The sequence below is a fragment of the Fundulus heteroclitus genome, chromosome 22 (assembly GCF_011125445.2).
Source record: "Fundulus heteroclitus isolate FHET01 chromosome 22, MU-UCD_Fhet_4.1, whole genome shotgun sequence".
Lineage (NCBI taxonomy): Eukaryota > Metazoa > Chordata > Actinopteri > Cyprinodontiformes > Fundulidae > Fundulus > Fundulus heteroclitus.
In genome coordinates this window covers 19,462,749-19,488,870 of record NC_046382.1, presented here as the reverse complement: position 1 = coordinate 19,488,870, position 26,122 = coordinate 19,462,749, and the positions used below count along the sequence as shown (strand labels likewise).

The 26,122-nt window shown below is 37.9% G+C and overlaps 1 protein-coding gene across 3 annotated transcripts in view; it reads right to left on the bottom strand.

The window, feature by feature from the left end:
- The window catches only part of eys (eyes shut homolog), a 268,769-nt gene that overhangs the window by 159,299 nt on the left and 83,348 nt on the right, over positions 1–26,122 (bottom strand). For 2 of the 3 annotated variants that reach the window (XM_036126396.1, XM_036126397.1), the window contains exons 22-26: positions 25,924–25,935; positions 24,972–25,169; positions 20,680–20,801; positions 16,263–16,384; positions 13,308–13,567 (exon numbers count right to left, since the gene is read on the bottom strand). In XM_036126396.1, the coding sequence (XP_035982289.1) occupies positions 13,308–13,567; positions 16,263–16,384; positions 20,680–20,801; positions 24,972–25,169; positions 25,924–25,935 (714 nt within the window). The remainder of the gene's footprint in view (positions 1–13,307; positions 13,568–16,262; positions 16,385–20,679; positions 20,802–24,971; positions 25,170–25,923; positions 25,936–26,122) is intronic. The other variant, XM_036126398.1, reaches the window with a different exon arrangement.

Genomic DNA, 26,122 nt, shown 5'->3' with positions numbered 1-26,122 from the left:
CAGTCTCTCACAGCCACACCAGTTTTATTTTCTATGAGAGTGCTTAAAGCAAATGGAAATACTATGATCAAAAGTTAAATTCAGCTTTCTGAAACCCTTAAAACATATATTATTGCTTTGTTTTGAAATCTTGCAAAATAATAACTTAAATTGCATACACAAACCGTTAAAACAGAAAAAAACACTTTAAATATAATTATATCTAAAACTTACAGCAGATTATTTATTTATTAGAATTTCTTCAATGCAAACCAAACAAATACGGATATATAAAAACTAAAAGACAAATCAGTTTATGTTTCCCAAATCCAAAGAGAACAGAATTAAATTCTTTATGCAACCAAAAAGTGGGTTACCTAAATAAGTGGGTTGAGAATAGAAATGTCTTCGCATGTAACCAGGCTAGTGAAGCCTATTTTCCACTCTCCTCTACACCTTGACCAGTTCTTCAGCTCTGCAAATGAAGGCGGAAAATGGTAAACAAATTTTAAATAAGCTCGATGTTTAATCATACAGCTGTTACCAACCCAGGGGCCTGTTTTTTTTATGCATTATGTATAAATGATACCACCAATCGCTTTCTCACTGTGATGTGCAAGTGCTTGAAGGCAGCTGATGTCAGACCCGCAGCGTACTGATGCAGCCTTCTCATCGGTCAGCTTTTGTGTTTTTAAAGTGCCACTATTAGCTGTGGCTATAGCATTTTTACATACAGCAGAAATATGTAGCTGGCTTTTAAACGGCCACACTACTTATTCGAGATCATTAAATGCAACTTCCAGCTTCTGTTTTTCTTTCTTTAAGTCTACACATGCTACAACAAAACACACCCACAGAAAGGCACTTAAGGCTATAAACAGTAAACTGAAACACCTATATTGATTTTGCAAGAAAGACGCAAGGATTGTTTCAAAGCACAATCATGCCTTGCACCATAGACAAACATTCCCAATAAAGGGTTCACAATAACAGCAACAGCTGGGTGCCTTCGTTATTTCCTTCATGCTGGGTAACCATGTCAATGAACTTTGGGGGCTGCAGTTTCTTTTGTTGTTGGAAGCAAAAATCTAACTTTTATAAACTATCAAGGGGAATAAAGGTAAGTTTTCTGAAATGATTAAAACAAATGATTGGGATTACTAGATTTGAAGTATTACCAAAGTCTTTGAAAATCAGTGCAGATTTTCATCTAGAAAACTTTTTTAGACTTTTAAACTTTGTTTATTTTTTAACTTTCTTCTTTGACTGTCGGGATGAAGTGACAGGATGTTAGTATTAACAGGAACCAGTTCATTGGGCTCTTTACCAATATACCCCATCATGTGTAAGACGTTTGGGGCTCTCATGAAGACTTTAGATCCTTAATATGTTCCATTAATATTGCATTATATATTCTTATTGCATAATGTTTATTCCTTATAAGTTAGTGGAAAATTTTTATAGTGAAAACCTATGTGTTATTTTGCAAAGTTGTAAATAAGCTGTCAATGAATAGTGACGTAATTATTTTGAGGATGCTGCTGATATTTCTTCATATACATTTAAAGTATTTGTCATGTTCCTTTGTTGTTAGTACAATAATTTTGCACTTACAGTTTAATGTTTTAATTCTTACAGAACATTGGCAGAACAAAATACTGAAGTCTATTTGAAATGGCATTAAATGTTTTGTCATATGTAGAACTAACCCTCCTTTACATTAATGTGCAGAAAGATTGTTTTTAAATGAATAAAAAGTCTTCAACCTGCCTGAGGTTATATTACAGGATTAGTGTACATACAGGTGCTGTTTATATAGTTCAAAATATTATGAAAAAGTTGAATATTTTCAGTAATTCCTTTCAAAAAGTGAAACTTAAGTATTATAATCATTCATTACACACATAATGATATATTTTAAGTGTTTATTTCTTTTAATTTTGATGATTCTAACTGAAAACTAATGAAATCCCCTAATTCGATACAAACATTTTTTTTCTAGAAATGTTGGCCAACAGAAAAGTATGAACATAAAAAGTATGAGCATGTTCAGCACTCAATACTTAGTTGGGGCTCCTTTTCCCAGCATTACTGTAGCAATGTGGCGTAGCATGGAGTTGATCAGTCTGTGGCGCTGCTCAGGTGTTATGAGAGCCCAGGTTGCTCTGATGGTGGCCATCAGCTCTTCTGCACTGTTAGGTTTGGCGTATCGCATTTTCCTCTTCACAATACCCCATAGCTTTCCTACGGGGTTAAGGTCAGGCAAGTTTGCTGGCCAATTAAGAACAGGGATACCATTTTCCTTAAACCAGGTACTGGTAGTTTTGACACTGTGTGCTGGGGCCAAGTCCTGTTGGAAAATGAAATCTGCATCTCCATAAAATTGATCATCAGCAGGGAGCATGAAGTGCTCTACAACTTCCTGGTAGATGTCCGCATTGACCTTGAACATCAGAAAACACAATTGACCAACACCAGCAGATGACATGGCATCCTAAACCATCACTGACTGTGGAAACTTTACACTGGACCTCAAGCAACATGGATTCTGTGCCCCTCCACTGTTCCTCCAGACTCTGGGACCTTGATTTCCAAAGGAAATTAAACATTTACTTTCATCAGAGAACTCATCTTTAGGCCACTCAGCAACAGTCCAGTCTTTTTTGTTTTTAGGCCAGGCAAGGCACTTCTGACGCCGTGACACTGTCTCTTGTTCAAGAGTGGCTTGACACAAGGAATGTGACAGCAAAAAAGAATAAAATAAATAAATAAAAAGGAATGCGACAGCTCAAACCCATGTCTTGCATAGGTCTGTGGGTGCAGGGTCTTCAAGCATTGACTCCAGCTGCAGTCCACTCTTTGTGAACCTCCCCCACATTTTTGAATGGGTTTTGTTTCACAATCCTCTCCAAGGTGCAGTCATCCCTATGTACACTTTTTTTCTACCTTGGGCACAGAGCTCTGAACAGCCAGCCTCTTTAGCAATGACCTTTTGAGTCTTGCCCTCCTTGTGCAAGGTGTCAATGGTCATCTTTTGGACAACTGACAAGTCAGCAGTCTTCCCCATGATGGTGTAGCCTACAGAACTAGACTGAGAGACCATTTAAAGACCTTTGTAGGTGTTTGAGTTGATTAGCTGATTAGTGTGGCACCAGGTGTTTTCAATATTGGACCTTTTCACAATATTCTAATTTTCTGAGATACTGAATTTGGGGTTTTCATTAGTTGTCAGTTGTAATTATCAAAATGAAAAGAAATAAACACTTAAAATATACCAGTGATGTATTTCAGTGATGAATGAATATAATTTACAAGTTTCACTTTTTGAATGGAATAACTGAAAAAAATAACTTTTCCTGATATTATAATTATATGACCAGCACCTGTATATTAAACACTGGAAATCAGGGAGACAAACTCCTGGATCCTGCATCAGAGGACCAACCACAAAAAAAAAAAAAAAAAAAAAAAAAAAAAAAAAAATCACTGTTCAATACATAAAAACCTCATGCCACAGAAGAAAAAACATCATGGTATGTTTCTGATTATGCTACACAGTGCACATGTAACTTAAGTGTAATTAAACGGTATACTATAGGCAGCCTAAACATGTTATGCCACATCTATTACGTTCAACTATAGTTTACTTTCACAAGCATTTATCTTGTTTTAAAATGTTCATGGTTTCCATCATGTTTCTGCTGCACTTTTTAAAATAGCATTCAGTGTGTAAGTGTGATTTGTTCACAACTTTATATGTGACTGCTTTATGTCTCACATATCTAACACTGAGGCAAGTGGCAAGTTGTGTATGCTGTATAGTTATTTTCTATCAGTACTATTTGTACCGATCTAAAAGTTTAAAGATATACAAATTTGGCTTTTTTTTTCCTACAGAAAATTAAGTATTCCAGAGTTTTCCTGTTTTATAAAAAACAAATGGTTTATTAATGCTTGATCTACAGCTCTTGTATGCAGCGGTTGTACATCTCAAAGCTAAAGAAAAGATTAGCCTTTGGCCTGAGTAATCAAATATTACTAACCTTTTGTGACCCTTCCCCAATGGGGAATACACTTTAATTCTAAACTTAACATTTTCTACATAATAATGCTTATTTATTCTCTGTCTGCCCTCACTTGGAAAATATTTAAAAAAACAAAGCTGTTGTCCCTGATTTATATGCAGTGAATTGTAGTCTTAAATGGGCATTCTTTGTTTCACTTTAAGGGACAAGTGTGGGTGCATACACACAGACACACAGACACACAGACACACACACACACACACACACACACACACACACACACACACACACACACACACACACACACACACACACACACACATCCTTGGGAAACAGACATCTCAGTCCTGAAGAGTGCATTCTTAAGAATTCGCTCTTCAGGAAAAACAAACACGAGAAACTGGGAAAATATTGCGGGTTCTAGGAAGAACTAGAAAGAGCCTGGAAGGTGAAGACAATAGTAGTGCCCGTGGTCATCAAAGCACTCGGGGCGGTAACACCCACTCTGGAGAAGTGGCTCCAACAGATAACTGGAGAAACGGACATCTCAGTCCAGAAGAGCACAATCTTCGGAATAGCTAAGATCCTAACAAAAACCCTCAAGCCTGAGCCGGCCTCTGCCTGCTCAAATGTCATGTTGTTGCATGTTGTTCTCAAGTTCATTTAAAACTGGGAGGGCCAAAAAGGGGGGTACCCGGCGCAGTCCACGCCGTCTGGAAAGAAACAGGTGCCAGCACACCGCCCCCCCCCACCCCATTTATAACATTATTGTGAGAATGTTATAAATGAAAGTGTTATAAAACTTTGTGAAAGATTTTAAATAAATTTGGGCCAACAATGTCACCAGACACCATATTCCCCAGGGCCAGAGACAGGCGACAGAACAACCCGCCCATCCACCGGATTGACCAGGGGAAATAAAAAAAAAAAAAATTAACACTCTAGCCAGCCAGCCTGCCCGAAACATGCAGATCTGACCCGTATAGAACCCCCATGAAACAGGACCGAGAGAAGGAGCTGGACACGAAGCCATAAATTAAACCCACCTCAACACTAACATTCAAACAACTCCCACACCGCATACGACAATAGACACCCAGGCAGGGTTCACCCCACCACCTCCCATTCCATCCCCCTAGCAGAATGCACCCCATGAATGGGGAGAGCATCTGCCATGAGATGTTAATGTCCATACCCCCAAGACCCAGGGAGCCCCCAAATGGGTGTTTAGATCAAGGAACACTGATACATTTATTGGAATTTGTAAACTACCTTTATTGAGATTTTATTATAGATTTAATTTGTTGATATTCTAAGAATTTTTATCAATACTATATTTTTATCAATACCATATTGCATGTTTAATCTATCAAATGTGGTAAACTCAGTTCCTTCAAATATATGTCCCAGGTATTCAATACCTTTACCTCTCCAGTAAGAAAAGTTTTTTCATATTTTTTTAGGATGTCAGGAGTATTCAAAAAAATACTTAAAGCATGCATGCTGTTTTATGTTTGAATGGCAAATCAGAAATCTTGATATCAAATATTTTCAGTTATTTGTCTAGCCAGGACACATCTGAGGGATTATTTTTTAACCATATTGAGATGTATTGCAGCCTTTTTTGGGGGGTGGGGCGTTGGGGGTGGGGAGGGGGTGTATCTTTCCAAAGAAATTTAGAGAAGGAGAAGTCCAGAGATTTAAACCAGTCAAATGTTGGTTTATTGGGGATAATTGAGAACAAGCAATTAAATCTATCTGGCAATATCATCTTCTATCTTCTTTAAAAGAGGGATGTTTTTAAGTTTTGTTAAATCTGCCAATTTAGACGACACAGTAATATCCAAATATTTAATATTCCCTGACTGTAGTTGTAAATCTAGGGAGTCAGTAAAGAACCGTTAATAGACAGTAATGTACATCTTGACCAATGTATAGAGTAATCTGAGACTTTTGAAAAAGATAATAGTATTAGGGGTGGATGAGAGAGCAGTTTATATATGTGTATGTATGACACATGACCCCATCAGCAATGGATCTGACCCTTTCAAGTTACATAGGCAAGTATATCAAATTATGCTAATATTTGGGTCAAAACTTACACAGCGCTGCTTTAAGTAGTGCTCATTTTTTCATTACTGCTATTTTATGTGTGTTTTAATAGAATTTTCAGGATTCTATTTCTTGATTTTCGTGTTTTGCAGTAAAATTGACCTTGTGTGGTGCCATAAAAATAAACCCACCGATTCACTTACATCTGTTGAGGCAGCTGGTTTATGAATTGAGACAGGTCTGCTATACCTCACACTATCCAATCTCTTTATTAAAGGATAAAACAAATGCGATGAGAACAGACTGTTTCAACACATCTTTGCCAGTGGATTCTCTCAACCTATATTAGCTATGTGTCAATTCCTTTACTGGCATAGCTCCACTGTAGCTCATTACCCAACTGTTTAGTAAGAGGGGTTTTCTCTCCATCTGGCCAGGAGTACCTCAGGGGATATTCTGAGCCATGGACACTAGGATTTTTTTATCTTGCACATGTAAAGGGACCACAAGGTGCTTCTAAAACAATTTCCTACTTTATATCATAGTTTGCTAAGCAAACTGATCTGCTTACTCCTCTGTCAAATTATTTGTCTTTAATAAGAGGAATAATAATATAGAGATTAGGGCTGGATGATATAGGGGAAGAAAATCATAAAAAAATAGAAATCCTATTGATCGCTTCAATGCCCCTGGCCATTTTATGCTGTTGCTTAATTACCGTTTTTTCAGATAAAGAACACCCAAAATACTGAATTCAAACTCAACCCTTCATTCAACCAACTTTTTTATCTAAACTGTAAGTTTTAAAAAAGAGCATGTGCTCTCTGAACTCTTTGAAGCTTGATGTCGGAGCGTTCCTGGGTTTGCGTTAGTAATTGGTTGGTAAGATATAATGACTGTAGTATTAACCTACATAATAGGCTAGGATGCATAAGAAAGGAAAACTGTTCTTCTATTGAACTTTTTATTGAACCTTTTTTGTCCATCGAACCACCCTTCTATCTATGGATATATATTGTATTAAATTAGCATCAGGCCATAATCGAGATGCACCAATCAGAGGTTTGTGGCCAACCTCATGTATATAGTTTTGCAAAGCTTTTAGGTGTCAGTTTTAGGTGATTCATAATTAAAAAACTACCCACAGACGAGACTAGATTTCCAATCATGCCAGGCATAGGTTAAAGATCAAGAGGTTTATATATCCTTGTTGTTATCGCCTGACCTCTTGGTCTCTCTTTAATTCAGTAGCAATCTTAATCATAAGTAAATGCAGTTAAGCACAAAACTATTAGTAGGTTTAAGTCTAATTATTTATTTTTATTTTACAAACAGGTTTATTTTGACTGGAGGTAATATTAGAGTTTTGGAGAGGCCTAACAAGACTCTCAACTTGAATCTGATACTCCGTAGATGGAGTTAAATATTGGGGTGAAGGCAAGAAGGCTTTCCATCTTAAATTACTTGGAGCTCATCACAATAGCTAAATCATTGAAATACCAGTGGAAGCTTACAAAAAGCCTGCCAGCAATTATAAGAATGGTTTGATTGCTCTAATAATGAAAAGCGTTTCCTGTGGATTATTAATAAGGGTATAGATTATTTTAGGCACGGTAAATAAATAAAAACATCCATCTATGCATTATCTATACACGTTTATGTGTGCTGGGTTGGGGAGTGGGCTGGTGCCTTACCCCAGTGGTCATTTGGCAAATGGGAAGGTACATTTCTGGACAGGTTAAATAAAACAGATGCATTAAATTAAATGTATTTAAAAGCGAAACTAGTTTTATTTTGTGTTTTAAGATGACATGTGCTGTGAATTGTTGCTATATAAATAAAATTTAATTGACTTGTTTTATTGATTAAAATTTGAATCAGAACTAAAGGCTATGTAAAATCCCACCTAGAACAGATTTAAATGGTTTGTACTGTTGGCTTTTTTGCATACGTGTGATTTCATTTTCCACTTTTAAAAATGCTTGCCTCCTTTAAAACGATCAGAAGGATTAAATTGTCTATATTTATTTGACTACTTCACCTTATTTTCAAGTGGCAGTCTATATCTCTGCAGCGATAGAGGTTGCATTTTCTTGACATTTCAGTTTTTTCACATAAAATAGTTACTGTTATAAACTCAGCTTACAAACTTGTCAAAGTTGACAGCGATGTCTTTTCCCACTTGCATCCCACAGTAAAAGTCCCACAATATGACACACTGTTTGTATGGTTCTGAGTTTACAAGCTAAGACAACTGTATTTGCAGGATCAGGCTTTATGCCAAAACCCAATAGCTCTGTCCACATCTTGGAGGTGATACTGCTTCTACACAGGCTGATGCCAAAGTAAAAGAACTAAAGGCTTTACTTAGATAAAACATGTTATCTCTATTGTTGATTGACTTATCCAAGAGTTTCAGTCTACTTTCTGACTCTGCTCCACTCATTTGGTTGGTTGAGGACAACTCATCATCGAAAATGTAGAGAGAATATTCAGCCAATCATCTGCCAGAAGTCTATAAACAGTATCCTTTTCAGGATACATTATGTGTCTGAAGCACGTTAAAATAAACAGGTAAGATGTAATGGGAGCAAAATTGATTTAAAATGTTTAAATTTAAAAATAATTAAGTTTAAATTAATAAATAAACTGGAAATGGAAAAGCTAAAAGAAGACTAACTAAAATTATGTTTATTACCGTTCTAAATGTTTACTTGTTTAAAAAGGGACATGCACATTATTAAAGGTGGATATGTAAATATTACAGAGTTAGCAAAACACCTAATTCTGTTTGACTTGTCAAGATGTAACAGGTATGGTCAGAGGCTTTAGGTTTCGACTGAAGACTGGCTATGTTGATTTCACTGTCTGACTCACTTCATGTTCATCATTTTGCACTGGGGTTTGGAACAACAATCAAAGAATGTCCCAAACTGGGGTAATTTTAAGGGTGTATTTCTCTTCTTGCCAAAAGACAGCAAGTAGACCCTAAACAAGATAAAGCAGGTACAGATGGCTTCACAGTACACACACCTGGAAGCTATTGTTGATCACTTACCATTGCAACGGTTTTTGTACACCCAAGACTTGTAATAAGTGAACCATTTTTTTTTTTTTAAACTTCAGTATCCTTATGTGATCATTTACTAGAAGCTATACAAAACAACAAATGAAGCACACTGCAATTAAAGTCAAATAACCTTGGACATATTCGGTGTGTGATGTCCAACTAAAGAATGTGGCATGCAATTCGCCTTTAGCATTAAATCTGCAGACATATGCAGAAAATGTTAGATCTAATTAGACGTGGGAATACTGTGAGGCCAACACAATCTCCTTGACTTATAACCTACATTGAATGTTAAAAAAAACCAAGTCAAGTTACAAGTTGTATAACAGCTCTGTGACTGCTGTTATGTAGGTTGGATTTATGGTGAATAATAAGGAAGAGTAGTGAGTCACAGTCGCTTGTGTGAAGAGAAAACGACCAAGCCCACGCAAAGCTCTTGTTGTAATGTATGCAGCCAGTTCCCAATTTTCTATTCCTCTCCAAGGAACCTTTCTGAAACTAACCCAGCTGCTCTATTTATATCTGGCAACATCTCTTTCATCTCTGTGCAGAGAGAGCCATTAGTTACAGCGCAACCTCGTAGCATCCTAACCTGTACGATGAGAAGTCAGAAAGTTTAAAAAAAATGGTACAGATCTATACGTCTGATAAATCTTCTAACAGAAGATCCAAAAACTCTAAATTATTATGGCTCTCCATGACTGTAGAGCTCATGTAGTATATCATACGAGAGAGGGAGAGAGAGAGAGAGAGAGAGAGAGAGAGAGAGAGAGAGAGCGAGAGAGAGAGCGCAAGAGAGAGAGAGAGAGATAAATAAAACTGAAGGAAATCAGCTTGTAAAGTCAACATGTAACCACATTTTTTAAATATAAAAAGTAGTTGTGTATGCAGGAATGCCAAATTCTACAACCTGATACTTTGAAGAGGCAAAAACCAAAATACAAATAATACTAATGATACTTGAAATAATTTTGCGTAAAATGATTTTGCCACAGAATTATTTATTGTAAAGAATCTTGTATTCCATGTTAATTTGTGATGTTTTTAATTTTACTCTTTTATTTTTTTTGCTTTCGATGGGATTCTGTGTTTGGTAGGTTGGGACGGAATGGTGGAGAGGGAAGACAATAGGCCTGTTGTGTTAAAAGTCTTTTTTTTTTTATATCTTTATGTTTTATTTTCAATAATCACCCATACCAAAAACATGTGCATGAAAGCTGGGGACCAGGATGATAAAGATGGTCCAGGTAGTTGGGGTTGTGAACCGTTCTCTCTTGATATACTGAGCCCCTGTTTGTAAAATAAATAAATTGTTAAAATGTTAATGTGTCTTATTTCTTTACATGTAAATCATCCAATTCACTAAACAATACTGAACAAGAGTCATTACCACAACAAGGTGTTGGGCATTGGCAGAAAGGTTTTCATAGAAGCAACCAACATACTCAGGTCTGTTTTTAAATAGAAACACAATTTAGAGGGCCATTCAATAAATTATTAACATTGTTAAACAGTTTATTTGCTTCAGTAACTCAGTTTACCAAGTGAAAACTGTTATAAACATATATTAGTCACTGACTGATGTTTCCAAGCTTTTTGTTTGTGATAATTATGTTTAATACCTGCTTAAAGGTAGTTATTCTTACCAGGTACTGTTAAATCTGACAAGCATATTCTAATTTGTTTAATATGTCCAGACGGAGGGACGGACCGATATAAAGACCTTTTAACCTTTTTTGGATTGATCATGACCTGGATGACTGAGAATCTTCACCAACTTACTTGGTTTAATGTTGCTAGCGTGTCCTCCAGGCGCAGGCTGCCCTTACATGAATGCACTTCTAGGATTAGGGTTAGGGAGTTGTAGCGTGATGGCCAAGACCATAACAGTTTAACAGGACAGGTTCTACTCAGAACAGGCCTCACCATGGTCGACCTCAGTGGTTGAATGAATGTACAGAGAGTCACATCCACAGGTTGCCTTTAGAAAAGAGATGTATAAGTGTTGCCAGCATTTGCTGCAGAGATTGACGGGGTGGAGTGCTCAGACCATATAGTGCACACTGCAACAAATTGGTCTGCATGGCTGTCATCCCAGAAGTAGGATTTGGGGTGAGTGGGTGGGAATGGGGTTCTTGTCGTGATCGATCCTTCAGTTCCTTCTCCTCCAGTATGTATTATCTGAGTCATTCACGGAAGGCATCATCCCTTGTGGCCATCTTCCAAATGTATTATTGGTACATGGATTGGGAACACCAATGGTTACTAGTTCTCCACCTCTTTCTGTGTGCTTAGTTTATAGCCTATGGATACTGGATGTGTGGTGCAATCCGCCATAGATGGCGGGTAGTTTTGGTGTATTAACATAGACCTTGTTATTGCCACTGAGCTAACTTCTTAGAACTAGCTTTATTCACTGAAGGTATTTGGCTGTTGCTGCCATTTCCCTGTGGTATTCCAAAGTATTTGGGACCTGACCTTAACATCTGCTATTTCAATTCCATTCATGTAGATTACCTTCCCTCTCTTTGTCGCCATCCGGTTACATTTCTCCACTAGGGATGGGAATTCGAAAACCGGTTCCTGTTCAGAACCGGATCCGTGTGTTCCAATTCCGTGGCATCGTTTGGGAGCTCGCTTAACGATTCTCTTTTCAATTCTGTCGTGGGAATGACAGTGATGAATGCTGAGCTGAAGTCAGCAAACAGTAAATGTGTTGTTGTCCATGTGTGAACACAGAGTGCCATGTTGTGGAAACTGCATCATCTATGCTCCTATTGCTATGTCAACTACCCACAGTAGTCAAACTACTGTGGGTTCAACATTGGTGGGAGGGACTCATTCAGGTGTGCCAGGACCAGCCGCCCAAAGCGATTCATAATGATGAGTATGGGTGCTACAGCGTTGCAGTTGCTGAAGCATGTCAGGTTAGAATGTTTCTGCACTGGTACAATGGATGTAGCTTTAAAGCGTGTTGGCACAGCTGCTTGGGCGGGGGGCATGATAAAAATGACGCTGAAGATCCTGGTGAGCCACTCTGCACATGCCCTGGGCTCCTTTCCAGTGATGTTATGCAGCCCAGTACTATGTGGACATCAGTGCACGAGAGTGCGACGGGCTGATGGCCTGCAGGAGTTGTGGTCTGGCTGTCAGTTTCTTTGATGCCACTCTCAAAGGGAGCATAAATGTTGCTAAGCTCAGGAAGAAGTCTGTGCATGTTGGGGTTGTGGCTGCTAAGTTTGTAGTAAGTTAAGGCTTAGATGTCTTGCCACATACGTCTAGGGTCAGAGTTGGAGAAGTGACCCTCTATCTTCAGCTTGTAATAGGCGGTGTTATGGACTGCTGATTGGGGTATGTTGTGATGTGCTTCTCTGTTGAGAAGCCGTTGATGATGGTGGTAAAGTAATCAATAACAGAAGAGGCACCAATATTAATCCCAATGTGTGAACCAAAAGGTGGCCTGAGAAGCAAAGCTACTCCAGTCCGTGTGTTTAAACCTGTCCTAGAGTACATAACCTGTCCCTGCTGATCTGACCTTCTAATGTGGGGGAGGGGTTCATGTTGTATGTGACGGTGTAATAATAGTGTATGTGATATTACTCTACCCTGGAACAGGTTAAGGATTCATTCACAACTAATATTTGATATATTATGAGACTCTTGTAACTTCAAATCAGACTGGCTACACTACACTGCAGTATGTACCATAACATTTGGGTTGCACAATTATCCATGTACATCAGAAAATGTAAACTAACAGTTCAGTTTTTACAATCAACATAATATTCCATACTTCAATTCTGCAACATTCTTTCACCTTAATGTGTCTTTTTTGTGTGTATGCCAGACACTTCCACCTGAGAAAGCAATTATATGTGTAGATTTTCATTTGCACAGCTCAGAGGTTTGTTTTTACAGCAGTGAGTGTGGGAGTGGAGCAAAAGAACAAACTCCTGGGTTCTCTAGTATTACTTTAATGCCTGTTATTAAAGTCGTTTTTATATAAAGCCTAATGTATTTTAGAAGGAAGGTAAATAAAACATGTATACTTTCTTTGTAACTATGCAATGTATAATTAATTCTCACAGCAACCTTTCAAATACATCCGTGCAGTAATGGTAAAAACAGGGGAAAGAAAGAATAGCCTATGACTCTGATGCTGGTGCAAAATGCTCACTCACCAGCTGGGCATCTGCAAGAAGCTGTTCCATTGGAGTGTGTCAGGCAGGTGGAGTTGTGCAGGCAGGGGTTGTGGAGGGAGTCACAAGGGTCATAAGGCAGGTCACACAAGAGGCCAGTGAAGAAGGGGGAACAGGTGCAGGAGAACTCCCCAGGTATGTCAGACTGCTTGCACTGAGCTCCATTTAGACATGGTCCAGAATCACACTCATTCACATCTTGTGCACAGTCCATCCCAGTCCAGCCCACCGAACACAAACACCTTGGAGAAAAGAGACATGAGATATGTTGCTGTAAATGTAATTTAAGAAAAGTTAAAACTATTCCTAAATAATTTACACTTAAAGTTAGAGTGGACAATCTTTCCGGAAATGTAGCCCAAGTCCCTTTTAGAATAACTACGCATCTGCAAGACCATCATATCTACTCTATTGCTTCTCAGGGGGATCATGTAAAAAATGTCTCAAACCCACTCTGTTCTTATTTCTTTCTTCTGAGGGTTCCTCTTCTCCTCATAAACTTGAAAGACAGTTTGTTCTTCTTTTTGAGCCCCTTAGCCATTTTCAAAGTTTACTGTGAGAGCAGCAGAGCTACAATGAACGACTAACACCGAAGCTACCTGGATACATGAACAGTAGAAGTGCGCATGCACAGCCAGCAAGTAGAAAATAACCAGGAACGTGCTAGCATATTGGCATTACGTGAGCGTGTCACAATGACTGGCATGTGGGACAACCATTATATAAAGTTATCCCCGGAACGCAAAGACGATAAAGATTGTCCACTATACCTTTAAGTGAGGTGGTGTTTTTTTCTTCAAATTGTTCAATGTGTTTTACTCCCTGGTACAATCTTTGTAAAAATACAGAATTTTGCAAAACAATAAATCACATTAATCCCACAAACTTTACTGTATTTCATTTGGCTCCATGTGAAAGACCACCACAATGTAGCACATGATTGGGCAGGGAAAGGAAAATGTTGGTACAGGTTACAGGGCTGTCATTTATTTCCCCTTGAAAATCTGAAAAGTGTGGCATGCATTTGCATTCAGCCATCTTTACTCTGACATATCAAAACAAGCCGATTGTCCTCTGATGCCACCTAATGAGTAAACAAAATCCCTCTCTAAGTTCTGTGCCCAGTTTACATGTTTTGGCCAATGTGCAAAATGCTACATGTGGAGAAAAATGACCACTGCACGTCATCTTGTATTCATCGTCCCTGTGGTGACACATGGTGGTGGCAGAAATATGCTGAGGGATAGGTGAAGACTGATTAGAGGTAAGTGGAAGATGGATGGACCTATACAAAGGGGAGTCCTAGAAAACTCGTTGGAGGCTGCAAAAGACTCAAGAGTGGGACAGATGTTCAACTTCCAGCAGGACAACAACCTCTTAACACATAGACTAAGATCCAATTAGCCGGTTTATATCAAAGCATATTAATGTGCAAACACACACATGCAAAAGCTAATAACCACACACAAGAATAGACGCTGTACACATATCCTATCACTACACACATCCTATACTCCCAGGTCCAGGTACCGATACCCCAGAAGAGAAGTGAACCCCATCACCAGGATGGGGGAGACCGCCCGAACCACAAGCTGAGACCAGAGCCGAGCACTGCCCCAAACTGGGCAAACCCGGTCCATACCCAACCCCCACCACGATCCCAGCCTGACGATCCCGGAATCCACCTGTCCACAGATGGGGCCAATACAATCAGACAAGCCGGTAAACCAGGGCATACCCCATGAACCTGGAGTTGCCCAGACCAGCTGGTCATTCCAGCCCCACATGACACACCCCTACGACAAAGGCTGCACCGTGCAAACCGGCTGCCCCCCCACACACACACACACACCTGTTCTCACCTGTTCATTGTTCTCAAGAGCATTTAAAATTGGGCGGGCTGAATTGGGTTCACTCAGTGCAGATGTTAAAAGCTTGTAGAGACATACCCTAACAGAGTAGCAGCTGTAAATGGTTGGTTTGGTACAACCCTGATTCAGGGGGTGCTGAACATAAACACACATTACACATTTGAAAAAAAAAAAAAAAAAAGAAAAAAAGGGAAAAAAACCAAAAGAAAAAAAAGGAATTGAAATCTATGCATCTTTTTCATTCTACTTCACATTTAAGCACTACTTTGTGTTCAGTATATCACAGTCAATTCCAATAAAGGTCATTTAAGTTCACAGTACCAATGATAACGTGAAACAGTTAAAATGGGTGTGAATACTGTGCATGCTATTGTAGATAAAGCAGCATTAATATGAGGTATTTTACACTCACTATGTGCCACATCCTCTATCATACAAGTATAATGTCATACACCACCCGCTGGCACTTCTGTCCTGTTTCTTTGTGTAAGACAGTGTGTGAAATTTACAGGTTAATTGCAGTGCTGGTCAGAGGAGCTTTTAATTCTGGATGGTTGAATGTAGGACACCAAAGGTTAGAGTGCTGAGTGGGGATTAAAAGGAAATGCTTGCATGGCTAACACAGATAGAGGGACCGGGGATAGAGAAACAGAATACCAGAGTGTGCATGTGTGTGAGTGAATCTAAAGTGTCTGCTCTAAAGCCAGGTGGATATTTCACTAGTGACAGCGAGTGCAAGACAACTGGCAACCATTCCACACTGCATTTCTGTCCAACCCCCAACTTTTCCACCTGAAGCACTTTTAGGTGTCCCCAGAGTGAGTGGGGCATAAGCTGAAGCTGCAACAGTGGCTTTCTTCTCCAATGAGTCCCAGATCCCCTGAAACCCTTTCATGCTGTGAGCCATTGATTGTCTCATTTGTTTTACCTGCCATCTGCAATTCATTATCTCCGCTGTCGGTGGAGGGATGTATTGCTTTCTCTAAACAGCTTCTTTTTATGCATTTATTAAATATCTGATGCGACCCGTTAGGACTGTGCCCTCGAGTCAAATACAACAACCTACTTGTAGCCGTCGAGAAGGTCTGTGCAGGTGGCGTTGTTTTTGCAAGGCAGTGACAAACATTCATCAATTTCTTGTTGGCAGTACTTCCCCTCCCAGCCTGAATGACACACACACTCATAGGTCTGCAACACAAAATTGGAAAACGCTATTAGATCAGAGGAACATCTTGACACATCTCCACTTAGTATTAAATGTGTTTTAAGCAAGGAATCTATGACAATGTCCCACCTTTGAATGGCAGGCTTATGCATTGAGAAGCTGGTAACTAAATTATTTCATAACAGATATTACATCCCACTAATTTCATATAACCTCTTTATGCATGTTACAATTAAACCAAAAAATTACGAAGCCCATTAAACATTTAAAAACATTCTGAGTAAAAAAAAAAAAAAAAAAACTCACTGCAGAATAAAACGCCCACTTCATGGAAAAATAATCTTTCCTGTGGAAATATGTTTAAGCCGAAACAGTCATGGTTGTGTTATATTTTCCTATTACCACTATGCTGATGTATTCCTCCTACTCTCCGCCCTACGGACAATGTGAAAGCCTGTTTGTTCAGTGCCATTCAATATACATCGTATGAGCTTGTATACACATGTAGTATTACAACTGTGCTTTTTGATTGGGAAACATTTAACAGCAAAAAAAATTATCCTGAAATAAATGTATTTCTTATGATTTCTGGAGGTTTTCGTGTCGTAAATGTTCTCTGCATTTCTTCTACTTAAATCATGTAGATCTGAATCAGTACAGTATGTGGACCACTTCTCACTTAATCCTATTTGCATTATGCGTTATGATAATAAATCACAGCATGGAAGATAAATGGTTTGTGTCCATTGCTTTCTGATGTGCAAGGTTAATTGAAATGCCTCTTTGCATACATTATTGCGGACAGCATATGGCCAAGAGTTGTTTGGGGATCCTCATTTGCCAATATTCTGTTGAAAGGTCTCAAGCAACTTTTGGCTGAATGCATGCTAATTTTTATTTCATGCACTAGAGGGAAGCATTTAAACTGTATGTTATGATTTGTACAATATAAGCTCAAATGGCAGAGGTAAAAAAAAAATGCCATCATCTTGTGATAAATTAGATACCTCCAGGAGACTCCGATTCCTTACCCCCGGCAACAGAAGATAATCTCATTTTTGCTGCTAAGTCACCTTCAGGGACTGCAATTCTCCAAAATAAGCTAAAACTCCACAGGAAGCGATGTTCACAAAGACAAATAGCTGCACTGTAAACAAGACAGTAGAAGGGTGTTCCTGAAAATGGTCCCTATTTGAATAATGAGGTTATGACAACTATTCCCAACATTAGGAGTAAATAAAAACTAGGGATTGAGATGACATTCAGTTCTGCACATCGTGTCCACTTCTATTCAGTTAAGCAATTTTAGTCAATATTACAAAATGAACAACAGTAAGACTTTGCTGCTGCAATTATTGGAATATTTAACTTTTTTTGTAAAATATCCCGTAAAATAACATAATAAATATGCTTTGTCTTTAACTTAGCATTCCATTCCTGTAATAGCTTTTCCTCACAACCGAGTGTTCTAATTCTAAAACCTGTCAATGCGTTTTAGTAGGTTAGTAGGTTAATTATAACTTTGGAGTTAAGTGCAGGAACTCCTGTGCATGTATTTTAATGTAACACCAGTGTTACATTGTCAAGCAACAAAATCAGCCAAGGTATCACTAAAATAATTGTGGACCTCCACAATGTTGCTTTAAACCTGGGTAAAATATCCAGTGCTTGAAGGTGCCACATTCATCAGTTCAAACAATTGTAATTATGCAAGTAGAAAAAGTATGGGAATGGCCAGACATCATACCCTTCAGGGAGGAGATGAGTTCTACAACAGATGAAACACATTTTGGTGTAAAATGTGCACATTAACCCCAGAACAAAAGCAAAAGACATTGTGATGATGCTAGCTGAAGCTGGTAAGGCAGTATCATTTTCCCACACTGAAAGTCCTGTACCAAAACTGGCCTGAAGGCCCCTGAGAGAGAAATAATCTATTACTGCAAAAGCAAAACAAAGAAGCCATAATATGCTTTGCAAAGGCACTCAAAGAGAAAGACCATAATATTTTAATACATTTCCTGTAACCTGATGAAACAAAAATTGCGATGGTTGGCCAGGTTGTCCATCGTTACTCTTAGAGACAAAAAGGGTGAAGCGTGTAAGCTTGAGAATACAATCTAAACTGTGGAGTACAGCGATGGCAGGACAGTGTTGTGGGGTGCTTTGTTGCAGGACAGACTGGTGCACGTCACAAAATATACTTAATGGTATCATGAGGGAAAAACATTACGTGGAAATATTATATATATATATATATATATATATATATATATATATATATATATATAATGAAGATGGTTTACTTTTACTGTGTGGTTGTACACACAAACTATGCTTGTTTCTGTGAAATTGGCTAATAATTGAGATTGGATTGCACATTCAAAACATACTATTATTTTGTTGAGGCTTTATTCCAGATGACTTCTGGGGCATAAAGAAAAACAAAGTAGAAGTCTTTGTTTCTGACATATCTGTGTCAGCACTGCAATCTGTTTGCAAATAAGCAGCTGTTGGATAGAGACCCCTGGTATTCATGCACACCAGTGATCAGCATGCAGGCTCCCAAGGCATTTTAGCAGCTGCAACAAATCGATGGCACTGGTGCTAAATACAAATAAATAACTACAGAGAGCCAACTGTGTCTTGAAAACAAAGTCTCAACTTGCTCTTCAAAAAGGTCTTTTTTCATTTAAACTTTGAAACTAGAACAATGTGTTAGAGATTTTTGAAGAGGGGCTTCTTCATACTACACGTATATTCAAATGATTTTAACCAAGTTTTTCAAATTAATTGAAATATCTATTATGGGTCAAATGTGGCCAAAGAGCAAGTCTTTAGTACTCCATTTGAAATGAGTTTAATTCCAATCAGCACTGTGATAAAAGTTTAAAACTGCACATTAATGTTTCTATTTTACCGTCCACACCAATCATTTATACGTAAACTGCTTTAAAATTAGATGGTTGCATCTCAATACACTGGAATATCATCAAAAGGTAATTTATTTATTAATTTTTATATTCAGACCTTCATTTTACCAGGAAAATCCCTGCGATAATAAAAACCTCTTCCTTAAGTTAGAGACTTTTCATGTTATCTCTGGTTAAGATGTATCTTAACACAAGTTAAAGTCCATGTCTGTTTATTAAAGGGATCATTGATTAGTTGGACATGTTGGCCTAAATATGTTGTAATTTTCCAATTAACCTAAAAATAGCTGTTTGTCAGATGTAAAAATTCATTATTACCAAATGAGAAATCATGGACCCGACACCGGGCCAAAAACCAGACCCTAAATAGGTGTTAACAGAGCGAAGACCGGACCAATCAGATCCTAAGCAAGTGTTATTCGACCTGACACCGGACACAGAGCAGTACTTGCTGGATCACACAGTTCTACGACAGTACGTGTCAATCATCGGTTTATTATTATTATTATTATTATTATTATTATTATTATTATTATTATTATTATTATTATTATTATTATTATTATTATTATTATTATTATTATTATTATATTGTAATCAATTTCAACACGCTCCGGTTGAAACTGAAAAAGTTTAACATTGCTCATTGTTGTCTTAGCTGGATGAAACTAGCACTAGGACAGAGTATACGTCATTTACTCAGAATGCATTGCAGCTTAAACAACATGGCGATGTCCGTGTAACAATATTTTATTTAAATTATAAAAACTAAACAGTTTTGAGTAGTTTTACTGTAAGCTTTAAGGTGGACTCATGGAACACAGACTCCACATCTTGTAAATCATCTCCAAACTCCCGAAAGAGCTTTGCTTTAAAATACTCTCAAGGTGAAAGTCATTGCTGCTGCTTTAGCAGCTTTTTTTAACCACACCTTTTCATTCCACTCAGCTTTCTATTAACATGCTTGGTTATAACACAACACCTGGTTTGAGGATAGTCCAAGTTGCTGCACAAATATCATATGACGTCAATACGATGTAACATTTCTCCATTAGAAATCCTCTTTCAAATTTTCAAAAATCACTGTGTGTAATGAATTAAAATAATACATAATGTTTCAAATTTAATTATTGATATAATTTAACTTCTTAAGGATGTTCTAATGTATGGAAATCAACCTGTGTGGGCCAAGCTACAGTTTGGTCATTCCTTTCCCTTACGGTTTTATAAGGATAACCACAATGAATATTTTACCCTACAAAAGAATCATAAAAGATTACTATGGTAACTGTAGCACTAGTGCCTACTTCTGCTAGTAATATATTGCTTCAGGACATACCACAGTTTAAAGCTTTTAATGAGCCAGTATATTTGTGCCCACTCACCTGATGGAGATCCTTACAGACGGACTTAGGGCTGCACAAACTGTTGACGCAGTCGTCGATGTCTTGCTCACATCTCAACCCCGCATAACCGGGACTGCAAAGGCAGTAAAACCCATCTACAACTAGAACAAAAATAATAGGGCAGTTATAGGACCTTAGATTATAAAAATAATTCTTTGCTCTGCGGGCACTAGATCTCTACAAAAGTGCTGAGTATGAGCATAAAGCAAAAGGGCCATTGGTAACTATGTAATTCTATGAATTTGACCTTTAAATAAACACCTTCTGCAGCAACAGTAAAGCTTTTGTTGGACATTTTCCTTGAGCCTGATGGGTTTTGCCACTTTGACCACCTCCAGATCAAGATTTCTGCAGAGGCCATACGCTCTTTCTTTCTGTCACCACTTTCCTTGCCTCCTATGTGGGATTCTACATCTCCTTCCCAATAAAAGCTTGTCATTTATAGCGGCACACTCAACATGCACCCTAGACATAAAGTGAGAGAAAAAAAGTATATCAACAGAAGAGGACAGAACAAATCTTGGAGGTTTTCTTTATCCAAATGCTATAAATGTGCCAGTTTTGTCCATTAAAATTTAGAATCTCCCACATCTAATAATGCATTCCTCCCTGTCCTTAATTATTAATGGCGTTAAAAAAAATGCTTCCCCCCCGTTTCTCCTGCACAACACCGTTAAAGGCAGCCAGTGACAGAGGTAATTGCAGTTCTCACAGGAGTGAATTTATTACTTCCCCAATAAGTGTCCCAGGATTCTTCATTATCCCAAAGATTTACCATGTAATCTATGCTGTCACTCTGTCTTTTTGCGTGTAGATGCTATTACTCTCATTAAATGCTTTAAGTCCTGGGTGGCAGCAGCATTACTCATCTCAGCCCCTGTGGCTACGCCGTGCTGTCCCTGGTGGCTAGCTGTTTCTGAGCAGCGGCCAGCGGGACGTAGAGGCTCTTGCTCTCTAACCTAAAGTGACCTGGTTGTGTTTGGGATTGGTCAACAAAGCTGGCTAAGGTCTGCCATAGCACTGAGAGGAGCAGATAGTAATCCTTAGATTGTTATTCCCTGCCGTTAATGTTTTTTGTTTTTTTTTCACAGCATGAGTAAGGTGACACGGAGATGGTAAAAACGCTACACTGCAATATGCCCTTTTCCACTAATCACGTCCTACCCAGGAATTGTGTGGCTTTGTAATAACACAGACAATGATGTGTTATTTTCAATCTTTCTAATCCATACAAAATAAATTAATGAAATTAGAGGCCGATTGTTGGTCAGTGGGAAATAATTCTTATCTTTTGCTACCATAATTCATGATTTATAGTTTACATCACTTTGATTTTTCTGACCAATTAGTTTTTAAATTACATATGCTTGAGATGACACATAAAGGGTAAAATCAAACTAACCATACAAATGATGTCATTTATCATCCATTATTTAAATTATATGAAAACATTTGCACTAATTTTTGCTTTAAGTCATATTAGGGAACCTATCAGGTGCGCTCCATCAAGCAATGTGCTGGACTCTCATGCCTGACGTCAGATTTCTTTCCAAATAATTCATATTAGCTGTGGATGTAGCCCTAGTAAAGTAATGCCTTAATAAGTGGGTCCAATCAATGGCATGGAAGGAAGGAAAGAAGGAAGGAAGGAAAAAAGAAAGAAAGAGAAAGAAAGAAAGAAATAATTAAACTCAGATGTAACCACTCATTCAAGAAAAGCTGCAATTTTTAGTTAATAGTCAAAAAGAAGCATATTCCTTTAATTGATTAAAAACATAACATAGTGGAAGTGTGTAGCAACTTCTGCAGTGCTATTAATAACAATGTTGTTTCTGTTAAATACATAAAAGTCACCATATTCTAAAACATATAAAAATTGTAGACCAAAAGCACTGAACTGTTAATCTGACATACTTTATTAATTTAAACTTACCTTCTGTTGTCAGGCTTTAATTCCCAGTTTAATTATTTTCAGTATTCTACAGCTTTACACAGTTCACTACCATGGGCAGGATAGGGGAGTGTTTTAAATCATCCAAATCTAAGAAGTAATATATAATAAAAAAAAATACCTTGTGAACTTGCTAAAAACATGTTTCTGTTCCAAAAAAGAAGAGAATGTGACAGTTTCAGGAAACTACAATAGTCAGAGAAGTTTCGGTGAAATTCAGTCTTCTGATCATAGTATGCCACCTGTAGAATCAAAAGTTTAATAATCTAGCAGGGGGATATCCTTCTTCGAAAGACAAAGTCTAATCATTTTATTTGTGTTGGGAACAAAATAAAACTAAATAGTTGATAAAAGATGCACCGATGTGAGATTTTGTTAGATTTCTTTTAAGGTTCTGGTCAGCTGACACCAATTTTAGTCAAAAGTCAATTTCAAATAAAAACATTTTCAAAATAAAAAGAATGTTACAAAGTTATCTGCGCATCATTAAACATCTACTTGCCAAAACATAGTTAAATATTTCAGGTTGCAGGACAGAGTTATTTATACAAATGAAACCCAATTAATAGAAGCTCTGACCAACAGCTGGAACCCATCTTAACCGAGAGAAAGCAGGTCTGATTTACCATCAACTGTGTTAGATAGTTAAATCATTTAGTAATTCATGGTAACTATGTTCAGGTGCCTTAAGAAGCATCTAAGGACAAATAATTACACAAGGAGATTTTACACTATACTCAGTATCCTGTATGAATGAATAGCAGGGCTGCTGTGGTCAGTGTTGTTTAGCTGTCCAAAAAAAGTTACACACGCTACATTTTGTTGGACAGCCTCTAGCTTTAATTAGGACATCCATTTCCTGTAACATTATTGAATAACATTTTGAATTATCAGAGCATTATTTTTGTTAGTGAAAGCATTTTTTCCCCCCAAAGATGATAGGAGAATCGGATTGCTGCGCATGTCCGTCTCCAGCACATCCCAAACATTGTTAATCTAGCCAGTCCACATGTAAAAATGATGTCTCCTTGCTCCTTGGATACCTCCTTCACCATTTGGGCCCTATGCATCCTGCCATGGTCAACTCGGAACATGATTGACCCATCAGGAAAGACTCCCACATACCCAGATGGAATAACTGTGGGTCATTAGGTATATTAAGGTAGTCAGCTGACCTCATTCATTGAGCAGATGACTAAAGACATCTCTGGATGTGCTTCCCGGACAGTAGGTAAACTCACGCTGTACTCTGAGTTTTACAAAAGGCTGCAAGGCTTGACAAATCCAGCATGACAGACAAAATTGAATTATTCAAAATAGTAAAACAAAGTCATTTTGCTACTATACAGCCCTTCTTGTTAACTGCTCACATCTCCTTCCTTATATAAGCAACAGCCTGAATGAATGAAGACAGATTTCCAAGAAAACCACATCCTTTCTTGAATCTTCTTCCATGTTTTGTAGTTCCTTGAATTATTTTCTTAAAGACATAACTGATACTGAAAATAGTATGCTGGGTGTTTTCCCTCGGTAACACTGAACACAGTGAAGAGTGTTTCTGTCAGACTGAAGAAGTCTCTCTGAGAAGAGATGAAACATTTCAACAAGGACCCGTCCACAGGACCTACTCAATTTTATTTATTTTATTTTTATTTTTTGTGACCTGGATTATTGAGATGCATCAGGGCGTTACTGTTACCTGTTGCACTAAGATACGGTTCATTCTCTGATAGAAAAACGAAACCCAGACTTTAGCTTCCAACTGGCAGATCCCCAATAGAGGCCGGACGACCTCTCACTGGAAGATTACTCAGTGCAACTCAGTCCATTGTTTGTGTTCAGCACTGGCTGTGAATCAGATGTGGTATTCTACAATCACAGAGGAAGGGGCCTTGATAATCAAACTGTCCTAACAACAATGATTTAATAGATCTTGAGACCCATTTTAATGTCATTACCCCACTTTCTTTACACACATTATTTCAAGTTAATGACATTTTTTTAATAACACTGCAATCTTGATTTAAATGTTCTCCTCCACCAACTTTACATACTGAGTAAAACTCCTAGAAGCCAATGTACAAGATGGTCACCCATAAAGATGAATGTGCTCACAAATATCAGGGGCTTACTTATTGCTGTGCCTCTTTACAAAATCCTGAAACAGATTTCAAAGCCAGAAGATGGCTTGTGCAAAGCACAACAAATAAGATGTGTGTGTTTGTGTGCACAAGTGAGTGCTTGAATGCATGTTTGGAGCTTTCCTCCCATCTTGAGGGCCTGTTATTAAGAATGTTGCCAACATAAGCTGTTTTCTTACCATCATAGCAGAAACCGTGAAAACAGGGACTGGAGCTGCACTCATCCACATTGATTTCACAGCGGGGGCCAGAGAAGCCCCGACGACAGTGACAGCGGAAGCCCAAAGGAAAGCGGTCCTGATCCAACTCTTCCACACACACTGCACCGTTCTCGCAGGGATTACTGGCCTCACAGGGCAAGAATTCACATCTATAACCTGGAGTCAGGAAAAGAAACACACATAGAGGGGCCATCTGGAACAAAAGAATCACTGCAGAAATACAATAAAACTCCAAAAATGTGGGTATCACAGATTAAACCTGTGTTTTTGGTTTCACTCAACCTCTATTTAGGACACAGTATGTGCTGAGTAAAGCTTACTGTGCTAACTAAGAAACAAATCAATTCTGAAAAGTGCTCCGCAGGAAGCCAGTGCTTCTCATTTAATTTAATGAAAAATTAACTGCCGTAATCATCATGACTAACTTCTTGTAAACTATTTCTGGGGTCCTGTAAAACAATCCAAGTCACAGGCTTAAAGATTGTGAATGAGTACAATTATCAAAAGCCATTTGCATGATTGTAATCCCTTGCTCTTTAGGAGCTTAAAATGAAATATCTGGAGTTTTTAAAGCACCTACAACATAAGGAATCAGTATGTTTTGCTGCTTCTATGGCAATCACAACATTTTCATGCTGTTTAAAAATCTGAAACGCACATATAAATTGAAGTCATATGTATACCAAATGAAATTTACCATTACAATCCCACACACTATTATGGACAGACCATGCATGGAACACACATCATGCTATAAATAATGCCAGCAAACTAACATGCAATTAGAATAAAATAAAAAAAGTAAATAAAGCTGAACATGAATAGAGCCATGCAATGCTTTTGAAATTACAATATAAACAATAAATCAATATTAAAAAGCTAATCCAAAGACATTGGCATTTTGTCCTACCTCTGATAATCTCTGCAAAATAAATAAAATACTTTCGATCAATATAAACGAACGAAATTGACAACAAAATGTAACTGTTGAAAAGAAAACACTAGATCTAAAAGATAAAAAGGATAAATACTTCAATGTTCACTCAAAGGTAATTTTTTTCTTCTTTTAGAGCGTAAATAAACCCTCTTTACTGTGTGGTTGAAGGTCG